Source organism: Salmo trutta, chromosome 32, assembly GCF_901001165.1.
Source record: "Salmo trutta chromosome 32, fSalTru1.1, whole genome shotgun sequence".
NCBI lineage: Eukaryota > Metazoa > Chordata > Actinopteri > Salmoniformes > Salmonidae > Salmo > Salmo trutta.
Genome location: NC_042988.1, coordinates 7799467 through 7824052, shown reverse-complemented (window position 1 = coordinate 7824052; position 24586 = coordinate 7799467). Strand labels below are relative to the sequence as shown.

The 24586-nt window shown below is 41.7% G+C and overlaps 1 protein-coding gene across 1 annotated transcript; it reads left to right on the top strand.

The window, feature by feature from the left end:
• Positions 1 to 1535: 1535 nt before the first annotated feature.
• On the top strand, positions 1536 to 15315 carry LOC115170659 (interferon a3-like). Its single transcript, XM_029726903.1, has 3 exons — positions 1536 to 1685; positions 14564 to 14653; positions 14781 to 15315. Exons 1-3 carry the CDS (start codon positions 1536 to 1538, stop codon positions 14952 to 14954), a joined length of 414 nt encoding a protein of 137 aa, XP_029582763.1. The 3' UTR covers positions 14955 to 15315.
• Positions 15316 to 24586: the final 9271 nt, after the last annotated feature.

The window sequence follows — 24586 nt, the reverse complement described above, 5'->3', positions numbered from 1 at the left end:
AATGTATGTAGTGCTTGATGAACAGAGCAACAAATCTCTGGCCAAGACAGAGTTTTTGAATCTCTTCAAAATCAATGACAACGCTGCTCTATATACCATGAAGACCTGTTCTGGGGTAACAGAGACTTCAGACAGGAGAACTTCATGGTGGAGTCTATAGACGGACACATGCAGCTCACTCTCCCTACTCTGATTGTCTGGCATCATGTCACAGTCTATAGGCCATGCAGGCCATGAACCGTCTCAAATCACTTCGCAGGACTTTAGACCAAAAGCCTGACATGAAACGTCATTTTATTCTTCATGCAAAAGATGCTGGATAACGATCAAATCAAATCTCCGCCACTAGAGGGAGACAAGGAGTGTCACTTAACAACGTTCTGCTCAGTGATCCAGACTTAAACAACACACTCTTGGGCGTCCTAATGCGCTTCCGCAAACATTGCATTGCACTAACGGCAGATGTGCAACAACTGTTTTACTGTTTTGGAGTACGTGAGGATCACAGAGGTTACTTAAGGTTTCTCTGGTAGACAACAACCCAGATAGAAACATAACTGAGTACAGGATGAAAGTGCATGTATTTGGGAACAGTCCCTCACCAGCCGTAGCCATCTACTGCATGAGGTGAGTAGCTCTACAGGGTGAGAAGGAACATGGGTCAAAACCCAAGCAATATGTAGTGAGGAACTTTTACAATCGATGATGGTCTGACATCAGTAGCTACTATAGAAGAATCTATCAACATTGTAAGAAAAACACAAGCAATGTTAGCGGAGTCCAACATGAAACTACACAAAATTGCATCCAATAGCAAAATAGTTATGGAAGCCTTCCCATGAAGGACCATACTAAAGACTTAAAAGACCTGGACCTCAGAGTGGATCCTCTCCCCTTTCAACAGAGCCTGGGACTTTCCTGGAACCTGGAAACAGACAGCTTCACATTCCAGGTGTCCTTTTACGCGGAGAGGCATCCTGTCCACAGTGAATAGTCTTTATGACCCCTTGGGTTCGTGCCTCCAATAACAATGCAAGGTAAAGCCTTAATCAGAGAACTCTCTTCTGACCACAGTGAGTGTCATGGGGAAATCAAAATTGGCCCCTCGACCGGCCCACACTATCCCACGCCTAGAACTGTGTGTGGCTGTGCTAGCTGTTGAGATGTATGAAATGATCAGAGACGAAATGGACATTGCCGTAACACAGACAGTAAGATAGTTCTCGGTTACATCCACAATGTCACCAAAAGATTCTATGTGTATGTTGCCAATAGGGTAACTCACATCAGGAAGTCTACCCATCCAGATCAGTGTTGTTATGTAAACACTGACAGCAATCCAGCAGACCATGCAACCAGGCCCATACTAGCTGCGCTCTTAAAGCACACCAGATGGTTCTCAGTTCCACCTTTCCTGACCCAAGCAAACTCAAGAGAGCCTGAGACCATCAATTTTAACCTTGTAGAGCCTCCCGCAGATGCAGAGATTCGACCAAATGTCACAGCCTTCGCCACTAAGGTTACTGGAGCTCAACATGGCTCTCATCGCTTTGAGAGGTTCTCAAGCTGGAAAGCTCACAATCGAGCCACAGCACGACTCATTCATGTTGCCAGATCCTTCCATGAAGGCACGGACAACACCAATTGCAGAGGCTGACATGACTGTAATAAACCATGCTGTACAAGTGAGTTGTCACAAGCCACAACAGCAATCTTTCACTATGTGCAACATGAAGCCTTCAAAGAGGAATTCAAATGCCTTGAAAAAGGAAAAGAGTTCCCAAAACAAAGTACACTCAAAAAGCTGAACCCAGTGATTGATGAGGATGGGTTGCTGAGGGTCGGAGGCCGCTTATCCTCTGCCGACATGTCACAAGACGAAAACATCCTCTCATCATCCTACGGACACATCATGTCACCACTTTGCTGGTAAGACATTATCATGAGCAAGTGGCTCACCAGGGCCATCATTTTTCAGATGGAGCTATTCCAGCAGCAGGCTTCTGGATTATTGGGAGCAAACGTCTTGTCTTTGGTATCATCCACAAGTGTTTCATCTGCCGCAACGTTAGAAAGAGGTTCCTTGACCAAAAGATGGCTGACTTGCCAGCAGACAGACTCACATCTGAACCACCATTCACCAGCATTGGACTTGATGTGTTTGGACAATGGAATGTCATAACTCGTTGCACTAGAGGTCAGGCCAGGTCGCAGTTGTAAATGAGAACTTGTTCTCAACTGGCCTACCTGGTTAAAAAAAGGTGAAATAAAAATATATAAGAGGTGGTAGTGCAGACTCCAAGAGCTGGGCGGTACTTTTTACATGTATGTCTACTAGAGCATGGACATATTGAGCTCATCGAATCCATTTCCACATCCAGCTTCATCAACGCGCTGAGATGTTTTTTCTCTATCCGTGGTCCAGCAAAAGTGCCACGCTCTGATCAAGGTTCAAACTTTATAGGTGCCTGCGGGGAACTGGGAATCGAAACAAATGACTCAGAACTGACTAAATACCTCTCAGACAAGGGATGTACTTGGATATTTAATCCCCCACACTCGTCTCATATGGGTGGTTCTTGGGAGAGTATCATTGGGGTTGCCAGACGTATCCTAAATGCTATGCTGTTTCAGACGGGCAACACTCGTCTCACACATCAGGTCTTGAGCGCTATTATGTCTGAATTTAAGGCAATAATCAATGCGAGACCCCTAGTGTCAGTGTCAACCGACCCTGACATGCCTGCCATTCTCACACCCTCAATGTTACTGACACAAAAGACCAGCACTTCCTCAGCCCCTTCTGGATACTTCAGCATGAACGACCTTCATGGAAAACAGTGGAAGCAAGTCCAGTGTCTCGCTGACACCTTTTGGAAAAGGAGGAGATAGGAGTACCTGACAACGCTGCAGAGACGCAGAAAAGCCAAATGTAAAAGTGGGAGATGTTGTCTTATTGAAAGACAGTAAGGCGCTCAGATATGACTGGCCAGTCAGCTTGTGGTCAAAACCTTTCCCAGTACTGACAAAAAGGTTAGGAAAGTAGAACTAAAAATTGTCAAGCACGGGGCTGCTAAGGTGTTTCTGACACCGTATTTAAACGTTTTCAATATTTTCATTCAAGAAAAGTCAGCCTTGGGAGTTTTATTTTAGACTTAGTTGTTAGCTATCTGTCTTGTTTGCATGGGAACGCAATTCCAATGCAGAATAGAGAGACTGAAATGAATGAAATACCCTAATCCTCAGCTATGTTCAGTGTCATCAGCAATTTCCAGTGACAAACGCTCAGTCTGAAGACATTCAGCTCTGGGTTTCACAGCCCTATAATAATAAAAATAATAATAGAAGTTATAACACCTTACAAATTGTGTTTTTACAACCTCAGGGGGATATAACATGTTGGGCAAAGTGGTATAGGAGAGACTGACATGACCCCTAACTTCAGTTCGGTCTTCGCCAATGAGAACCAAGAGGGACCTAGCTTCGTATTTCATGACTGAGAAAAGCCTCGATTCTACCCATATCATGTGGATCATTGTCAGGTTATTTGATAGAGCGCATTCGGAAAGTATTCAGACCCCTTGACTTTTTCCATATTTTGTTACATTACACATTCTAAAGTATATATATATTTTTTCAATCGTCATTGATCTTCAAAAACACCCCACGATGACAAAGTGAAAACAAGTTTTTAGGCATTTTGCAAATTAAAAATAAAAACAGAAATTCCAAGACTTTTCCGATGGCTGGTCGCCCGGCCAAACTGAGCAATCTGCGGAGAAAGCCCTTGGTCATGAAGGTGACCGAGAACTCGAATGTCACTCTGACAGAGCTCCAGAGTTCCTCTGTGGAGATGGGAGAACCTTCCAGAAGGACAACCATCTCTGCAACACTCCACCGATCAGGCCTTATGGTAGAGTGGCCAGACAGAAGCCACTCCCCAGTAAAAGGCACAACAGCCCACTTGGAGTTGCCAAAAGGCACCTAAAGGAGTAAGACCATGATATACAAGATGGTCTGATCTGATGAAACCGAGTTTGAACTCTTTGGCCTGAAATGCCAAGCGTCACTTCTGGAGGAAACCTGGCACCATCCCTACGGTGAAGCAGGGGGGTGGCAGCTTCATATTGTGTGGATGTTTTTCAGCGGCAGGGATTGGGAGACTAGTCAGGATCGAGGGAAAGATGAACGGAGCAAAGTACAGAGACATCCTTGATGAAAACTTGCTCCAGAGCGCTCAGGACCTCGGACTTGGTCAATGGTTCACCTTCCAACAGGACAACGACCCTAACCACACAGCCAAGACAACACAGGAGTGGCTTCAGGACAAGTCTCTGAATGTCCTTGAATTGCCTGGCCAGAGCCTGGACTTGAACCGATTGAAACATCTCTGGAGAGACCTGAAAATAGCTGTGCAGCGACGCTGCCCATCCAACTCGACAGAGTTTGAGAGGATCTGCAGAGAAAAATGGGAGAAACTCTCCAAATACAGGTGTGCCAAGCCTGTAGTGTCATACCCATGAAGACTCGAGGCTGTAATTGGTGCCAAAGGTGCTTCAACAATGTAAACGGTCTTAAACCTCTTGGGGCTAGGGGGCAGTATTTTCACGGCTGGATGAAAAACGAACCCAATTTAAACAGGTTACTACTCTGGCCCAGAAAATAGAATGTGCATATTATTAGTAGATTTGGATAGAAAACACTCTGAAGTTTCTAAAACTGTTTGAATGGTGTCTGTGAGTATAACAGAACTCATATGGCAGGCAAAACCTGAGAAAAATTGAATCAGGAAGTGGGAGAAATTAGAAATGTAGTTTTTCTTTTGAATCCCTTGAAAACTACAGTGACATAAGATTTACGTTGCACCTTCTAAGGCTTCCATTGGCTTTCAAAAATCTTCAGGAACTGGTTTCATCCGTCACCTGTTACCGGGCAGAAAATTGTGGCTCAGTCAATCACTGGCCAGTCTGAGGACAGGTGTCTCGTGACGCGCGTGCACCACGTGACTTCGTTGGTTGTTATTTTTCTTCTGGGATGAATACCTATTGCCCGGTTGTAAATTATCGCAATTTTACTTTAAAAAATACCCTAAAGGATTGATTGTAAACATCGTTTGACATGTTTCTACAAATGGTAATGGAACATTTCGTCTATGGATTTGCATCCACGCCACATGGCATTGTAAAGTGTTCTGGATGGGTCAACAAACGGACGTATTTGGACATAATGATGGACTTTTGCAGAACAAATAAACATTTCTTGTGGAAGTGGGTGCCCTTCCAAGTGCATTTCGCCGAAGATCAGCAAATGTAAGAAAATATTTCGAACATATTTTTTGAGATTTGTCGACGCCGTAGTTGTAGGCTAACTGTATAGCTTAGCATTGAAGGCTAAATTCTGTACTCAGAATATTGAACAATGTGCTTTTTCCGTAAAGTTATTTTGAAATCTGACAAAGTGGTTGCATAAAGGAGTAGATTATCTCTAATTCTTTAAATAATGTTATACATTTTGTCAACGTTTATGAGTTCTTCTGTAAATTAAATGTTCCTATTCACCACAGGTTATGGGGAGAAAACATTTTCTGGACGTCACGCGCCAATGTAGAAATTGGGTTTTTGGATATAAATATGAACTTGATCGAACAAAAAATGCATGTATTGTCTAACATGATGTCCTAGGAGTGTCATCTGATGAAGATTGTCAAAGGTTAGTGCTTAATTTTAGCTGTATATCTGGTTGTGACGGCTATCCGTGCTTGGAAAAATGATTTATTTTTTTTGCTAAGGTGCTATCCTAAAATAATCTAATGTTTTGCTTTCACCGTAAAGCCTTTTTGAAATCGGACAATGTGATTGGATTAACGAGTAGAGTATCTTTAAAATTACGTATAATACTTGAATTTCAATTTGAGATTATTTTTTTTTGAATTTCGTGCCGTGCTATCTCACTGGTTGTTGTCCAACCAATCCCGTTAACGGGATTTTATCTCGAATGGGTCTTCAAGAGGAATACTTATGTAAATGTGATATTTCAGTTTTAAATTTGTAATACATTTTCAAACATTTCTCAAAACCTGTTTTTGCTTTGTTGTTATGGGGAATTGTGTGTAGATTAATGAGACAAAAAAAAAACAACTCAGGAAATATTTTTTTGTTTTTTTGGGGGTAGGCACAAAACTCCCTCCATACTTCCATTTGTTTTTTACCAGCACTGGTTACCTTCAGATGAGTCCTGTGACATTAATGGGGAGTTTAGAGCAAATCGAGAATCTCCCTTTTCCACAGTGGGGTCACATTAGTTTGTAGCCCAAACGGTTTTGGACGCTACAAACAGAAGTTGACACATTGATAGTACCGACATCAGACAAGTCCCTTGACACTTTGGGTTCGTAAAGCAAACGGGAGAACATCATCATATTGTGTAAGTCTCCCCTTTCAATAGAGTGGTCATTTTCCCCATCAGGAAGACGGAACATTTTTGACATGGGTCCCCAGATCCTCAAAATGTTATACAGCTGCACAACAGAGAGCATCCTGACCGGTTGCATCACTTCCTGGTATGGCAACTGCGCTGCATCTGACTGTAAGGCGCTACAGAGGGTAGTACGTACGGCCAAGTACATCACTGGGGCCAAGCTTCCTGCTATCCAGGACCTATATACTAGGCGATGTCAGAGGAAAGCCCAAAAAAATGATCCAAGACTTCAGACACCCAAGTCATAGACTGTTCTCTGCTACTGCACGGCAAGCGGTACGGTACTTGAGCTCCAAGTCTAGGACCAAAAGGCTCCGTAACAGCTTCTACCCCCAAGCCATAAGACTGCTGAGCAATTAATAAAATGCCTGCGTTGACTGTTTACATTGACAACCCCCATCATTTGTTTTTACACTGCTGCCACTCGCTCTTTATTATCTATGCATAGTCACTTTACCCCTACCTACATGAACAAATTTCCTCGACTAACCTGTACCCCCACACATTGACTCGGTACCGGTACCCCTGTATATACAGTTGAAGTCAGAAGTTTACATACTGTACACCTTAGCCATATACATTTAAACTCAGTTTTTCACAATTCCTGACATTTAATCCTAGTAAACATTCCCTGTCTTAGGTCAGTTAGGATCACCACTTTATTTAAAAAATGTGAACAGAATAATAGTAGAGAGAATTAGTTATTTCAGCTTTTATTTTTTTCATCACATTCCCAGTGGGTCAGACGTTTACATGCACTCAATTAGTATGTGGTAGCATTGCCTTTAAATTGTTTAACTTTGGTCAAACGTTTCGGGTAGCCTTCCACAAGCTTCCGACAATAAGTTGGGTGAATTTTGGCCCATTCCTCCAGACAGAGCTGGTATAACTGAGTCAGGTTTGTAGGCCTCCTTGCTCGCACATGCCTTTTCAGTTCTGCCCAAAAATCCTCTACAGGATTGAGGTCAGGGCTTTGTGATGGCCACTCCAATGCTTTGACTTTCTTGTCCTTAAGCCATTTTGCCACAACTTTGGAAGTATGCTTGGGGTCATTGTCCATTTGGAAGAGTAATTTGCGACCAAGCTTTAACTTCCTGACTGATTTTCTTGAGATGTTGCTTCAATATATCCACATCATTTTCCTGCCTCGTGATGCTATCTATTTTGTGAAGTACACCAGCCTCCCCCTTTCTCCTCCAAACATAACGATGGTCATTATGGCCAAAATAGTTATATTGTTGTTTCATCAGACCAGAGGACATTTCTCCCAAAATTATGATCTTTGTCCCCATGTGCAGTTGCAAACCGTAGTCTGGCCTTTTTATTGCAGTTTTGGAGTAGTGGCTACTGCCTTGCTGAGCGGCCTTTCAGGTTATGTCGATATAGGACTCGATTGACTGTGGATATAGATACTTTTGTACCTGTTTCCTCTAGCATCTTCACAAGGTCCTTTGCTGTTGTTCTGGGATTGATTTGCACTTTTCGCACCAAAGTAGGTTCATCTCTAGGAGACAGAACGTGTCTCCTTCCTGAGAGGTATTACGGCTGTGTGGTCCCATGGTGTTTATACTTGCGTACTATTGTTTGTACAGATAAACGTGGTACCTTCAGGCGTTTGGAAATTGCTCCCAAGGATGAACCAGACTTGTGAAGGTCTACAATTTTTTTTTGAGGTCTTGGCTGATTTCTTTTCATTTTCCCATGATGTCAAGCAGTTTGATGTTGATGGTAGGCCTTGTAATCCATCCACAGGTACACCTTCAATTGACTCAAATGATGTCACTTAGCCTATCAGAAGCTTCTAAAGACATGACATCATTTTCTGTAATTTTCCAATCTGTTTAAAGGCAAAGTCAACTTAGTGGATGTAAACATCTGACCCACTGGAATTGTGAAACAGTGAATTAGTTGTGAAATAATCAGTCCGTAAACAATTGTTGGAAAAATTACTTGTTTCATGCACAAAGTAGATGTCCTAACCGACTTGCCAAAACTATAGTTTGTTAACAAGACATTTGTGGAGTGTTTGAAAAACAAGTTTTAATGACTCCAACCTAAGTGTATTTAAACTTCCGACTTCAACTGTAGCCTCGTTATTTTGTTGTGATTATTTTTATTATTTTTTACTTTAGTTTATTTGGTCAATATTTTGTTAACTCTATCTTGAACTGCACTGTTGGTTAAGCATGGCTGGAGGCTCCATATTGAACTTCCATCCTCTCAGGCCAGTGGCACAACATTGTATGAATTAATGGTTGGATCAGAATCGCTTTTATAATCACTAGCCTGTACAGAGAATTAATGTCACGATCGTAAAAAGGAGTAGACCAAGGTGCAGCGTGGAATATGTTCATCTCGTGATTTATTTACTCAGAACACGATAAAAAGTAATGAGCAAAGAAAATACGACCGTCACGTTCTGTAGGCATACAAAGCAATACAAAAATAAGATCCCGCAAACACAGGTGGAAAAAAGGCTGCCTAAGTATGGTTCCTAATCAGAGATAAGGATAGACAGCTGCATCTGGTTAGGAACCATACTCGGCCCAACAAAGAAATGCAAAACATAGAATAACCACTCCAGACCCTGACCTAACCACATAGAGAAACAAACCCTCTCTCTCAGATCAGGGCGTGACAGTACCCCCCCCCCCCCCCCCAAAGGTGCGGACTCCCGGCCGCAACCTGAACCTATAGGGGAGGGTCCGGGTGGGCATCTATACTTGGCGGCGGCTTTGGTTCGGGGCGTAGCCCCCACACCGCCCGCAGATCCCCCAGGCTTCTGTGTCGCCGGAGGAACCAGACCGTGGATCAGCGCCGGAGGCTCTGAACTGCCGACCGCCGCTGAAGACTCTGGGCTGCAGACCGTCGCTGAAGGCTCCGGACTGGGGAGCGTCGCTGCAGGCTCCGGACTGGGGAGCGTCGCTGGAGGCTCCAGACTGAGAGGCGTCGCTGGAGGCTCCGGACTGGGGAGCGTCGCTGGAGGCTCCAGACTGAGGAGCATCGCTGGAGGCTACGGACTGAGGAGCATGGCTGGAGGCTCCGGACTGGAGAGCGTCTCTGTAGGTTCCGGACTGGGGACCGTCGCTGCAGGCTCCGTGCCATGGATCATTACTGCTGGTTCCGCGCCATGGATCATCACTGGAAGCTTCGTGCTATGGATCATCGCTGGAGGCTTCGTGCCATGGATCATCGCTGGAGGCTTCGTGCCATGGATCATCACTGGAGGCTCCAGGCCATGGATTATCATTGGCGACTTCGTGCCATGGATCATCCCTACAGGCTACAGGTCATGGATAAAACACTGGAGGCTTCGTGCCATGGATTATCACTAAAGGCTCCTGGTCATGGATAAACACTGGAGGCTTCGTGCCATGGATTATCACTGGAGCCTTCGGACCATTGATCATCACTGGAGGCTTCCGGTGAGACGCACCGGAGACTGGGTGCGCAGAGCAGGCACAGGACGTACTGGGCTATGGTGGCGCACTGGAGGGAGAGTGTGCGGAGCAGGCACAGGACGTACTGGGCTATGGTGGCGCACTGGAGGGAGAGTGCGCGGAGCAGGCACAGGACGTACTGGGCTATGGTGGCGCACTGGAGGGAGAGTGCGCGGAGCAGGCACAGGACGTACTGGGCTATGGTGGCGCACTGGAGGGAGAGTGCTCGGAGCAGGCACAGGACGTACTGGGCTATGGTGGCGCACTGGAGGGAGAGTGTCCGGAGCAGGCACAGGACGTACTGGGCTATGGTGGCGCACTGGAGGGAGAGTGCTCGGAGCAGGCACAGGACGTACTGGGCTATGGTGGCGCACTGGAGGGAGAGTGCTCGGAGCAGGCACAGGACGTACTGGGCTATGGTGGCGCACTGGAGGGAGAGTGTGCGGAGCAGGCACAGGACGTACTGGGCTATGGTGGCGCACTGGAGGGAGTGTGCGCGGAGCAGGCACAGGGTATACTGGGCCTTGGAGGCGTACTGGACGTCTGGCGCTTACATTATATTGTATAATACTCATATGTGCTGTTTCTGAAGGTTTTGCAGTATGTTTGGTTTATTTGTCAAAATAAATAAAATTAAACCCGTTAATGAATGCAATATGAAAACTCAATTAATTTAATTTTCCCCCTAAAGAAACCTGTCTAGAGTTGATCACCGTATGTTATTTGGGTTGAATAAAGTATATTTTTTCAATTGAAGATAATCAAATGAGGTTATCACCACTGACGTTTATAGTTGGAAGGTTTTGGTAAATCGGGATAACTTCTATAATCAATATTCTTTACTGTCTCATCATTCGGCTTATTTATGGTGAATCAAACTGCTAGGCTACTCAGTTGTCCCATCTCGGTTGGCTGTCAGGAAGAAAAAGAAAGTCACAACAGACTTAACGTGTGATGAAAATATGATCGCTGTGCCACGCCTATTGAAACAACCTGGTTAACCCTACACAGAATCTGAAACATGTGGTGTGCAATGTCCACAATATTGACCATGGCCCTCATTTACTAAGATAGAGCCCTGCAACATTGTAGAAATAGGCTACTGTTTTAATTAGTTTTTCATGTTCAATATTACCTGCTGAAAAACTGCTTTCTGACCTCATGAAATGCATTAATCCAATGCAATTCTCCGCAAAGACATGTATGAAAACTGTTAACTTGCTGGACAAAATACATTCTTATTAATTTCACAACAACATAATTAAGAATCACCCGCTGAAAAGTTGGGCTTATAGAGGGAAGCTAAAGCCTGAACCATGCAGCCTTCTTCACCACAAGGAATGTTTAATACCTTCAAGTTCAGCGATACTTCGGTTTATTATATCAGATGGGCAACTTCATCATTATTATGGAAGATGGACAACTTTAGCTATGTAGGAATCGTATCGAATCAAGATTAAGATAATCGGTTGTTAATCATTTCGAAAGTCTGTTATAATTAAATTATATGAAAAGAAACATGGTTCTGTTGAAATAGTAGAGTTTCTACCTGACTCTGTTCTGCCGAGGCACAGCAGAATCCGATTGGTGCAGGTGGACGCAGTTTATGCACCAGTCCGCTAAATTTTGCACCAGTCCGCTATTTGGTGTGCTCAATTTGATGCTCAATACATCTCATTATTAGGCCTACATTTATTTTATTTCATTATTTCACATTTAATGTAACCAATTCTTTCTCTATCTGTACCACAACGTTTAATGTAAGGTTACTATTCCAATACAGTTCACTTTTTCATATTAATATGACTTTATTTCAGAGTGGACAGTTTCCAGTTCTGTGTCTAAAAGAAAAGTCGAGCGCATGTTTCCAGAGCCTGTTTACAGGAACACACAGGCAGGATACACTTCAGTATCATATAGCAAGATTTTAATAGCCTGAACTATAGTATATGATTTTTACAATTGCAAAATGATAAATTGGAAGTTTATCCATGGAATTTATGAGACACCCTAATGCCTAAACCCCTGTTTTCTTTTACACAGGTGAGGACGTCTCTGTAGTTGCATTAGAGGCTTTGGGATATATGGCCCAATTATTTAATGGCCTGACTCCTGTCACGTGGAACCAGGAAACACTGAACCTGTTCAAAAACAGATGACCTAGTTAAGTTAAGAAATTAGAGGGATGTGTAAGTATGATCCCTCATGGTGTAGTCTAAGCTATATTTGGGGGGCAGACAATAATTGGCACAGGTCTTTAATATGTGATTTAATCTATAATTATTTTTGTATAATATTTTCAGAACTTTAATTAATACGAAACAAATTCACTGACCACCATTGTATTGTCACCAGGTCGGGTGTGGTGTTGGGGCATCCTCTGGAGATGGAGGGTCGGTCACAACAGGCAACGCGTCATGAAAACACATTTCGACAAGCTGAACACCGCCTTGAAACAGAAGGTGGGTCCAATATCAAATGTCCTTGAAAAGAGGCTAAATTAATCAGAGGAAAAATTCTAGATCACCACAAATCGGATGAATTTTGCTGCCACAACTCACATGTGAAATATGGAACTTCCAAACGCCGTTTTTGTCGTCGGATGCGTTAGCGCAGCACCTGCTGTGGTTGAGTTGATTGAAAAATATGCATGTCTCGTATTCGCTCCAGGAACAGAGCGCATGCGCATGTGAGATCGTGGGCGGTTTGCTACAAACTGGTGCAGATTTAAAAATTCCTCGACAGCAGAGTCAAGCAGTGAGGAAGAAGAGGTCTGTTGGACAAACCACATAATCATCATTGGAGACATGTGACATGTACATGAGGCTGGCTAATAGATTGATGGATGATATATTTACTGAATGACTGATTTATGTGAAGGCTATGTATTTATTTATTCCTTTATTTATTTATATTAAAATTAAATGAAAAAAACATGCATCTATTATCATATTGTTTGTATTACTTTACATATTCAGTCATCCATGCATTCATCCATTCAGTCTTTCATGCATTCATTTGTTTACAGACAATATGCAGTTCAAAACAACGGCGTAGTGGAGTCTATGCACTACAGATTAGCACATGTAATATATTTATTTCATACCACGACTGTAGGCTGCGAAATAAACCTGTTGACCCATTTAACAACATTTGTAATTAACTGACTGCACAAATACAGTGAAATTCATCTCAAGTTTGAAAATAATCATTAATTTGCTGATTGGCCAACAGTCATGAACAATCAATGCTATGATGAGTTAGTTCATTGTTACAAGGTAACCTAATATAAAGACTTAACATAAAAACTGTATAATCAGAAACCTACACCTCCAATTAACGTCATCATCATCCTCATATGATTCTATATCTGAATGGGATTTTCATGGTTAAATAAAAGTTTAGAAAAATATAGCTATAACCATCATTAGCGTCATCATCATTCACATTCGGTCAAATTCACACGTCATCGTCACGGCAAAATTACGGCATATAACTATTTTTTAAAACAAAAATGAACTAACTTTAAAAAAACTTGGAATTTACCGATCAATTTAATAAGAATGAAGCGCATAAGAGAAAAGGAAAAGTAATTTCCCTGCATGCTGGCAACACCACCGCAACACCACCGCAACACCACCGCACTCTACTCTCCATTTTAGAGGCGGCGGCTTTAGTCTTCATTCAACACTACCAGTTACTCTATTAATAAAACGTGTTTCTATTTCAAAGATTTGCAATATTAACACTGTTCAGTAATGCTTCAGACTGCACTACCGGATTAAAAGAGAGTCAACAACAGACTAAACGTGTGTGAGCAAAAATGGATCTCCGTGCTACTCCTATCAAAAAAACGTTTCACACAGAATCTGAAAAATGTGATGTGCAATGTCCAAAACTACAGCATATTTATACTGAACATGGCCCTCATTTCATAGGAGAGATCCATGTACCATTGTATTATAGAAATAACAAATCAGCCATGGTTTTCTTAGTATTTAATATTCAATATGGCCTACATTTTAACACCTGCTGAATATGTTAGCATGAAATGCATTGCTCAATGCAATTCTCTACATGTGAAAACTGTTAACTTGATAGGCAAACCTTTTCTGATTAGTTTTACAACAGAATAATTAAGAATAAACCCCCTGAAAAGTGGGGCTTATAAAGGGAAGCGAAAGTCTGAAGCATGAAACCCTTCTTCACCACAAAGGGATTTTGATACCTTTACGTAGCGATACTTGTGTCATATAAAATGGGCAACTTCAACAATCTAGGCATCATATCAATCAAGATTAAGATAATCCGTCCTTAACATGGCTGTATTGAAATGGTTGAGCATTTGCCTGACTCTGTTCTGCCAAGGCACAGCAGCATCAAAACCTTGCAGGTGGACGCAGTTTAGGTTGGGGAGGCTGAACGATGTGAGCATAGACCTGCTCTCAGATAGGGTGAGGAATTTAAACTGCACCAGTCCGCTATTTGGTGTGCACAAATTGATGCGCAAAATTCGCAATGATATTAAAATTAATATTTTGCATTATAGCACAATATATTTTTAAGCAATGCTTTCACTTTCTGAACCAAAATTTTTCATTTAAGGTTACTATCACAATATAGTTTACTTCTTGATATTAATATGAATTCTATTTCAGGGTGGACTCTTTCCACTTATGTGTGCAGAAGAAAACGTCGAACAAACGTTTCCAGAGGATCTTTACAAGAACACAGAGGTAGGAGACACTTCAGCATTTTGATAGCCTAAAGTACAGTATAACTTAAGTACAGTATGTGTAATTGGAAGTTTAAAACCACTTATTTAGACACCCAATGCCTAAAACCCTGTTTTATTTTATCCAGGGTGAGGACGTCTATGTGGTCGCATTGGAGGCTATGCGATATGTGGAACAATTATACAACAACAGTCTGACGTCTGTTACGTGGAACAAAACAAAACTTAACATGTTCCAAAACGTCATATATCGTCAAGTTCAAAACTTAGAGTTATGTGTAAGTATGATCCCTCTTGTGTAGTCTATAGGTTATACGCTGGGTGTACAAAACATTAGCAAGACCTGCTCTTTCCATGACATAGACTGGCCAGCTGAATCCAGGTGAAAGCAATGATCCCTCACTTGTTAGACCCACTTCTATTGGTGTGGAGGAAGGGGCGGAGACAGGTTAAACAAGGATTTTTACGCCTTGAGACAATTGAGACATGGATTGTGTATGTGTGCCATTCAGAGGGTGAATGGGAAGACAAAATATGTCTTTCACGGGAGTATGGTAGTAGGTGCCAGGCGCACCAGTTTGAATGGGTCAAGAACTGCAACGCCGCTGGATTTCTCATGCTCAACCGTTTCCCTTCTGTATGAAGAATGGTCCACCACCCAAAGGACATCCAGCCAACATGACACATCTGTGGGAAGTATTGGAGTCAACATGGGCCAGTATCGCTGTGGAACACATGCCCTGACGAATTTAGGCTGTTCTGAGGGTAAAACGGTGTGCTCAACTCAATGTTAGGAAGGTGTTCCTAATGTGGTGTACACTCAGTGCATTTTGGGGGATGACAATCGTGGGCATTGGTAATTAAATAATTGAAACACTTCAAACACACCAAATATGTTTCTAATATTTTCATAACCGTCTCATAAGACATAATTAATGCACTCACCAGCATTTTATATTGTCTCCAGGTCGTAGGTGGTGTTTGGGAATCCTCTGGAGATGGATGGTCGGTTACTCTGAAAACATACTTCAACAAGCTGAACACCGTCTTGAAAGAGAAGGTGGGTCCAATTTCAAATGTCCTCAAATAGAGGCTAAATTAATCTGAGCAAAAGTTCTAGATCAACAGAAATAAGACTCATTTCAATGCCACAACTCACATATGAAACTTGGAATTGCCAAGTGCCGTTTTTATGTCGATGGATGCGTTGGAGCAACAACACCTGCAGTGGTTGAGTTGACTGAAATAAAATGTATATCTTGTACGCTCTCCAGGAACACAGCGCATGCGCATGGGAGATTGTGCGAAAGGAGATTCGCGAAAACTTGGTGCAGTTCAAGAAATTCATTGACAGCAGAGTCAAGCCGTGAGGAGAAGCACAGAATCATCATTGGAGACGTGACATATTCCTCAGGCTGGCTAACAGATTGATGGCTGATATATATACTGACTGACTGACTGGCCGGCTGCAAGATTGACTGAATGACTGATTTATTTATTTATTTATTTATATTGGTAGACTGATTTATGTGTACACTATGCATTTATTTATTCATGTTTTATTTATAATACAATTAAATAAAAAATACATACAACTAATCTCATTGTTTTCATTCACTTATATAATTAATTCATGCATTCATGCATGCCTGCATTCATCCATTCATTTTTTCATGCATTTATTTTTTTTATAGACCGACTTTCTAAAGGGGACCTCTGAAATTGAACCAAAACCAAAGCACACTCAATTTTTGTAAATATCTGAGAGATGGGGTTGAAACAAATAACCACTGTCACAGAACTATAGATGCAAGGAAGGATGATCCATGAAATCACAATTCTAGTTTTATCTACATTTTGAAGATATACAGTGGTTGTTAATATTTGCATTGTTTCAACCAATGGTGTAAATCACGTTGGCACATTGGTTTGTTGTGTTGCAACACAATCTCACACTCAATTCGTGCAAATATGTACGAAAAGTATTTACCATATTTGGAGCATTTTTGTGAGTTTTGTGTGGCTTAATTTGTGTGAAAAGATACACATTTTTGTGCTACTTAATACGTAGGAAAATACACATTTTTGTACGACTTCATTCATTAGGAACAAACTTTTTCGGGGTCAAACTTTGGAACAATCTTTTGAAAGTTATTTGAGCAATGCTTGATGAGCAACTGCCTTTTTTATGTCCCATATACATTTATATAATAAACCAAACGTGATAACAAGCAAATATTGTTAATCAACCAGGTTGTCACCAAAATAATTATATTATAATAGAAGCCTTAGATTGTTTTTTATTTGTATTAATGCCAATACTGTTTTCTATGCTTGTTTTCTCTTAATTCTTTAGAGTACTGGTGTATTTGGACTCAGAAAGACCTTTTATTCGTGTAGGCAACCGTAGGACTATACACTTTTCTTCATAACGCATTTCATAGTTCGTGGAGACTACATTACACAATTTTCTTTATATATTTATTCTTTAACTTCTTAGGACTATAATTTTCTTTATTTATTCTTTAATAAGGGTTTTTCTTTATTTTTACTATTTTCTACATTGTAGAATGATAGTGAATACATCAAAACATTGAAATAACACATATAGAATCATGTAGTAAACAATAAAGTGTTAAACTAATCAAAATATATTTTAGTCAAAAATATTCCTAGTCAAAGCTTATCCAGCTGGGAAAAGGGAGAATGTTGTCAAAATGTATGTAGTGCTTGATGAACAGAGCAACAAATCTCTGACCAAGACAGAGTTTTTGAATCTCTTCAAAATCAATGACAGCTCTGCTCCATACACCATGAAGACCTGTTCTGGGGTAACAGAGACTTCAGAAAGGAGAACTTCATGGTGGAGTCTATAGACGGACACATGCAGCTCACTCTCCCTACTCTGATAGACTGTGACATGATGCCAGACAATAGGCCATGCAGGCCATGAACCATGATTATCCTCTGCCGACATGTTACAAGACGAAAAACATCCTCTCATCATCCTACGGACAAATCATGTCACCACTTTGCTGGTAAGACATTATCATGAGCAAGTGGCTCACCAGGGCCATCATTTCTCAGATGGAGCTATTCGAGCAGCAGGCTTCTGCATTATTGGGAGCAAACATCTTGTCTTTGGTATCATCCACAAGTTTTTCACCTGCCACAACGTTAGAAGGAGGTTCCTTGACCAAAAGATGGCTGACTTGCCAGCAGACAGACTCACATCTGAACCACCATTCACCAGCGTTGAACTTGATGTGTTTGGACAATGGAATGTCATAACTCGTTGCACTAGAGGTCAGGCCAGGTCGCAGTTGTAAATGAGAACTTGTTCTCAACTGGCCTACCTGGTTAAATAAAGGTGAAATAAAAATATATAAGAGGTGGTAGTTCAGACTCCAAGAGCTGGGCGGTACTTTTTACATGTATGTCTACTAGAGCATGGACATATTGAGCTCATCGAATCCATGTCCACATCCAGCTTCATCAACGCGCTGAGATGTTTTTCTCTATCCGTGGTCCAGCAAAAGTGCTACACTCTGATTGAGGTTCAAACTTTATAGGTGCCTGCGGAGAACTGGGAATCGAAACAAATGACTCAGAACTGACTAAATACCTCTCAGACAAGGGATGTACTTGGATATTTAATCCCCCACACTCGTCTCATATGGGTGGTTCTTGGGAGAGTATCATTGGGGTTGCCAGACGTATCCTAAATGCTATGCTGTTTCAGACGGGCACCACTCGTCTCACACATCAGGTCTTGAGCGCTATTATGTCTGAATTTAAGGCAATAATCAATGTGAGACCCCTAGTGTCAGTGTCAACCGACCCTGACATGCCTGCCATTCTCACACCCTCAATGTTACTGACACAAAAGACCAGCACTTCCTCAGACCCTTCTGGATACTTCAGCATGAACGACCTTCATGGAAAACCGTGGAAGCAAGTCCAGTGTCTCGCTGACACCTTTTGGAAAAGGTGGAGATAGGAGTACCTGACAACGCTGTAGAGACGCAGAAAAACCAAATGTAAAAGTGGGAGATGTTGTCTTATTGAAAGACAGAAAGGCACTCAGAAATGACTGGTCAGTCAGCTTGTGGTCAAAACCTTTCCCAGTACTGACAAAAGGGTTAGGAAAGTAGAACTAAAAATTGTCAAGCACAGGGCTGCTAAGGTGTTTCTGAGACCGTATTTAAACATTTTCAATATTTTCATTCAAGAAAAGTCAGCCTTGGGAGTTTTATTTTAGACTTAGTTGTTAGCTATCTGTCTAGTTTGCATGGGAACGCAATTCCAGTGCAGAATAAAGAGACTGAAATGAATGAAATAGCCTAATCCTCAGCTATGTTCAGTGTCAAAAGCAATTTCCAGTGACAAATGCTCAGTCTGAAGACATTGAGCTCTGGGTTTCACAGCCCTATAATAATAATAATAATACTACAAGTTATAACACCATACAAATTGTGTTTTTACAACCTCTGGGGAATAACATGTTGGGCAAAGTGGTATAGGAGAGACTGACATGACCCCTAACTTTAGTTCAGTCTTCGCCAATGAGAAACAAGAGGGACCTAGCTTCGTATTTCATGACTGGGAAAGGCCTCCATTCTACCCATATCATGTGGATCATTGTCAGGTCATTTGATAGAGCGCATTCGGAAAGTATTCAGAGCCCTTGGCTTTTCCATATTTTGTTACATTAGTCCTTATTCTAAAATTGATTTTTTTTTCAATCGTCATTGATCTACAAAAACACCCCACAATGACAAAGTGAAAACAAGTTTTTAGGCATTTTTGCAAATTAAAAATAAAAACAGAAATTCCAAGACTTTTCCGAGGGCTGGCCGCCCGGCCAATCTGAGCAATCTGGGGAGAAAGCCCTTGGTCATGAAGGTGACCGAGAACTCAAATGTCACTCTGACAGAGCTCCAGAGTTCCTCTGTGGAGATGGGAGAACCTTCCAGAAGGACAACCATCTCTGCAACACTCCACCGATCAGGCCTTTATGGTAGAGTGGCCAGACAGAAGCCACTCCCCAGTAAAAGGCACAATAGCCCTCTTGGAGTTTGCCAAAAGGCACCTAAAGGAGTAAGACCATGAGATACAAGATGATCTGATCTGATGAAACCGAGTTTGAACTCTTTGGCCTGAATGCCAAGCGTCACTTCTGGAGGAAACCTGGCAACCATCCCTACGGTGAAGCAGGGGGGTGGCAGCTTCATATTGTGTGGATGTTTTTCAGCGGCAGGGACTGGGAGACTAGTCAGGATTGAGGGAAAGATGAACGGAGCAAAGTACAGAGACATCCTTGATGAAAACTTGCTCCAGAGCGCTCATGACCTCGGACTGGGCCGATGGTTCACCTTCCAACAGGACAACGACCCTAACCACACAGCCAAGACAACACAGGAGTAGCTTCAGGACAAGTCTCTGAATGTTCTTGAATTGCCTGGCCAGAGCCTGGACTTGAACCGATTGAAACATCTCTGGAGAGACCTGAAAATAGCTGTGCAGCGACGCTACCCATCCAACTCGACAGAGCTTGAGAGGATCTGCAGAGAAAAATGGGAGAAACTCTCCAAATACAGGTGTGCCAAGCCTGTAGTGTCATACCCATGAAGACTCGAGTCTGTAATCGGTGCCAAAGGTGCTTCGACAATGAACTGAGTAAAGGGTCTTAATATTTATGTAAATGTGATATTTCAGTTTTAATTTTGTAATACATTTTCAAACATTTCTCAAAACCTGTTTTTGCTTTGTTGTTATGGGGAATTGTGTGTAGATTAATGAGACAAAAAAAATAACCTCTCAGGAAATATTTTTTTGTTTTTTTGGGGGTAGGCACAAAACTCCCTCCATACTTCCATTCGTTTTTTTTACCATCACTGGTTACCTTCAGATGAGACATTAATGGGGAGTTTAGAGCAAATCGAGAATCTCCCTTTTCTATAGTGTGATCACATTAGTTTGTAGCCCAAACGGTTTGGACGCTACAAACAGAAGTTGGCCCATTGATGGTACCGACATCAGACAAGTCCCGTGACACTTGGGGGTCGTAGAGCAAAACGGAGAACATCATCATATTGTGTAAGTCTCCCATTTCAATAGAGTGGTCATTTTCCCCATCAGGAGACTGAAAATATTTGACAGACTCTAAAAAAGTTCTACAGCTGCACCACAGAGAGTATCCTGACCGGTTGCATCACTTCCTGGTATGGCAACTGCTCTGCATCTGACCGTAACGCGCTACAGAGGGTAGTACGTATGGCCAAGTACATCACTGGGGCCAAGCTTCCTGCTATCCAGGACATATATACTAGGCGGTGTCAGAGGAAAGCCCAAAAAATTGTCAAAGAATTCAGACACCCAAGTCATAGACTGTTATCTCTGCTACTGCACGGCAAGCGGTACTGTACTTGAGCTCCAAGTCTAGGACCAAAAGGCTCCTTAACAGCTTCTACCCACAAGCCATAAGACTGCTGAGCAATTCATAAAATGGCCGCGTGGACTGTTTACATTGACAACACCCTCATTTGTTTTTACACTGCTGCCACTCACTCTTTATTATCTATGCATAGTCACTTTACCCCTACCTACATGAACAAATTACCTTGACTAACCTGTACCCCCACACGTTGACTCGGTACCGGTACCCCCTGTATATACAGTTGAAGTCGGAAGTTTACATACTGTACACCTTAGCCAAATACATTTCAACTCAGTTTTTCACAATTCCTGACATTTAATCCTAGTAAAAATTCCCTGTCTTAGGTCAGTTAGGATCACCACTTTCTTTTAAATTTTATGTGAAACATCAGAATAATAGTAGAGAGAATGATTTATTTCAGCTTTTATTTCTTTCATCACATTCCCAGTGGGTCAGACGTTTACATACACTTAATTAGAATTTGGTAGCATTGCCTTTAAAATGTTTAACTTTGGTCAAACGTTTCGGGTAGCCTTCCACAAGCTTCCAACAATAAGTTGGGTGAATTTTGGCCCATTCCTCCTGACCGAGCTGGTGTAACTGAGTCAGGTTTGTAGGCTTCCTTGCTCGCACACGCCTTTTCAGTTCTGCCCACAAATGAGGTCAGGGCTTTGTGACTGCCACTCCAATACTTTGACTTTCTTGTCCTTAAGTTCACTAGGGTAGGGGGCAGTATTTTCACGGCCGGATGAAAAAGGTACCCAAATTAAATGGCCTACTACTCGGGCCCAGGAACTAGAATATGCATATTAAATATTTGCATATTATTAGTAGATTTGGATAGAAAACACTCTGAAGTTTCTAAAACTCTTTGAATGATGTCTGTGAGTATAACAGAACTCATATGGCAGGCAAAAACCTGAGAAAAATCCAACCCGGAAGTGGGAAATCTGGTGCTTGTAGTCTTTTCAAGTCATTGCCTATCTAACACACAGTGACTTTGGGTTCATTTTGCACCTAAGGCTTCCACTAGATGTCAACACTCTTTAGAACCTAGTTTCAGGCTTTTGCAGTGAACAGAGAGCAAACAAGAAGGCCGGGAAGTTGTTCACTCAGAAAATGACATGAGTTTTGTGGCGCGCATTCACATGATGAGGTAGCTGTGTTCCAAAACACAAGACATTGGAATCGTCCGATTGGAATATTATTGAAGTTTAATTTTAAAAAAGACCCTAAAGATTGATGCTATACAACGTTGACATGTTTCAATGAACGTAAATATAACTTTTTTTTTTACTTTTCGTCGTGAAATTTTGGGTGCGCTTCCTACATTTGGAGTAGTTTACTGAATGCGCAAACAACAAGGAGGTATTTGGACATAAATTATGGACATTATCGAACAAAACAACATTTATTGTGGACCTGGGATTCCTGGAAGTGCCTTCTGATGAAGATCAAAGGTAAGTGAACATTTATAATGCTATTTATGATTTTAGATGACTCCAAAATGGCGGGTATCTGTATTGCCTGGTGTATGTTTCTGAGTGCCGTACTCAGATTATTGCAAAGTGTGCTTTCCCCGTGAAGCTTTTTTGAAATCTGTCACAGCGGTTGCATAAAGGAGATGGTTATCTATAATTCTTTGAATAACAGTTTAATATTTTATCAACGGTTATGATGAGTATTTATGGAAATTGTTGTGCTGATTCACCGGCAGTATTGGAGGCAAAATACTTTCTTTACATCACGCGCCAATGTAAAATGCTGTTTTTTGATATAAATATGAGGTTTATCGAACAAAACATACATGTATTGTCTAACATTGAGTCCTAGGAGTGTCATCTGATGAAGATCGTCAAAGGTTAGTGCTTAATTTTAGCTGAATTTCTGGTATTTGTGACCCCTGCTTGGACCCCTGCTTTGAAAATGACAGTGTGGCCTTTCTTGTGTTGTACCTGTCCTAACATAATCTAACTTTATGCTTTCGCCGTAAAGCCTTCTTGAAATCGGACAATGTGGTTACATTAAGGAGAAGTGTACCTTTAAAATGGTATAAAATAGTCATATGTTTGAGAACTTTGAATTATGATTTTTGTTGTTTTGAATTTGGTGCTCTGATTTTTCACTGGCTGTTGAATAGTGTGTCCCGTGCCCAAGAGAGGTTATGCCATTTTGCCACAACTTTGGAAGTATGCTTGGGGTCATTGTTCATTTGGAAGAGCCATTTGCGACCAATCTTTAAGTTCCTGACTGATTTCTTGAGATGTTGCTTCAATATATCCACATAATTTTCCGTCCTCATGATGCCATCTATTTTATGAAGTGCACCAGTCCCTCTTGCAGCAAAGCACCCCCACAATATAATGCTGCCACCCCCGTGTTTCACAGTTGGGATGGTGTTCTTCTGCTTGCAAGCCTCCCCCTTTTTCCTCCAAACATAACAATGGTCATTATGGCCAAAATAGTTCTATTGTTGTTTCATCAGACCAGAGGACATTTCTCCAAAAATTACGATCTTTGTCCCCATGTGCAGTTGCAAACCGTAGTCTGGCTTTTTTATGGCCGTTTTGGAGCAGTCGCTTCTTCCTTGCTGAGCGGCCTTTCAGGTTATGTCATTATAGGACTCGTTTGACTGTGGATATAGATACTGTTGTACCCGTTTCCTCTAGCATCTTCACAAGGTCCTTTGCTGTTGTTCGGGGATTGATTTGCGCTTTTTGCACCAAAGTAGGTTCATCTCTAGGAGACAGAATGTGTCTCCTTCCTGAGAGGTATGACGGCTGAGTGGTCCCATGGTGTTTATACTTGCGTACTATTGTTTGTACAGATCAACGTGGTACCTTCAGGCGTTTGGAAATTGCTCCCAAGGATGAACCAGACTTGTGAAGGTCTACACATTTTTTTTGAGGTCTTGGCTGATTTCTTTTGATTTTCCCAATTATGTCAAGCAGTTTGAGTTTGAAGGTAGGCCTTGAAATCCATCCACAGGTACACCTCCAATTGACTCAAATGATGTCAATTAGTCTATCAGAAGCTTATAAAGCCATGACATCATTTTCTGGAATTTTCCAATCTGTTTAATGGCACAGTCAACTTAGTGGATGTAAACTTCTGACCAACTGGAATTGTGAAACAGTGAATTAGTAGTGAAATAATCAGTCCGTAAAGAATTGTTGGAAAAAGTACTTGTGTCATGCACAAAGTAGATGTCCTAACCGACTTGCCAAAACTATAGTTTGTTAACAAGAAATTTGTGGAGTGTTTGAAAAACAAGTTTTAATGACTCCAACCTAAGTGTATGTAAACTTCCGACTTCAAATGTAGCCTCGTTATTTTGTTGTGATTATTTTTATTATTTTTTACTTTAGTTTATTTGGTCAATATTTTGTTAACTCTATCTTGAACTGCACTGTTGGTTAAGGTGTTGTAAGTAAGCATTTCCCGGTATGGTCTACACATGTTGTATTCGGCGCATGTGATAAATAAAGTTTGATT

Bases quoted from the DNA above. Each gene is read 5' to 3' on its own strand.
- LOC115170659 (XM_029726903.1), top strand. From the start codon at position 1,536: ATGGCTCTCATCGCTTTGAGAGGTTCTCAAGCTGGAAAGCTCACAATC. The intron at 1,686-14,563 runs GTGAGTTGTCAC...ATATTAATATGA, and splicing joins TAATAAACCATGCTGTACAA to ATTCTATTTCAGGGTGGACT. The intron at 14,654-14,780 runs GTAGGAGACACT...TATTTTATCCAG, and splicing joins ATCTTTACAAGAACACAGAG to GGTGAGGACGTCTATGTGGT.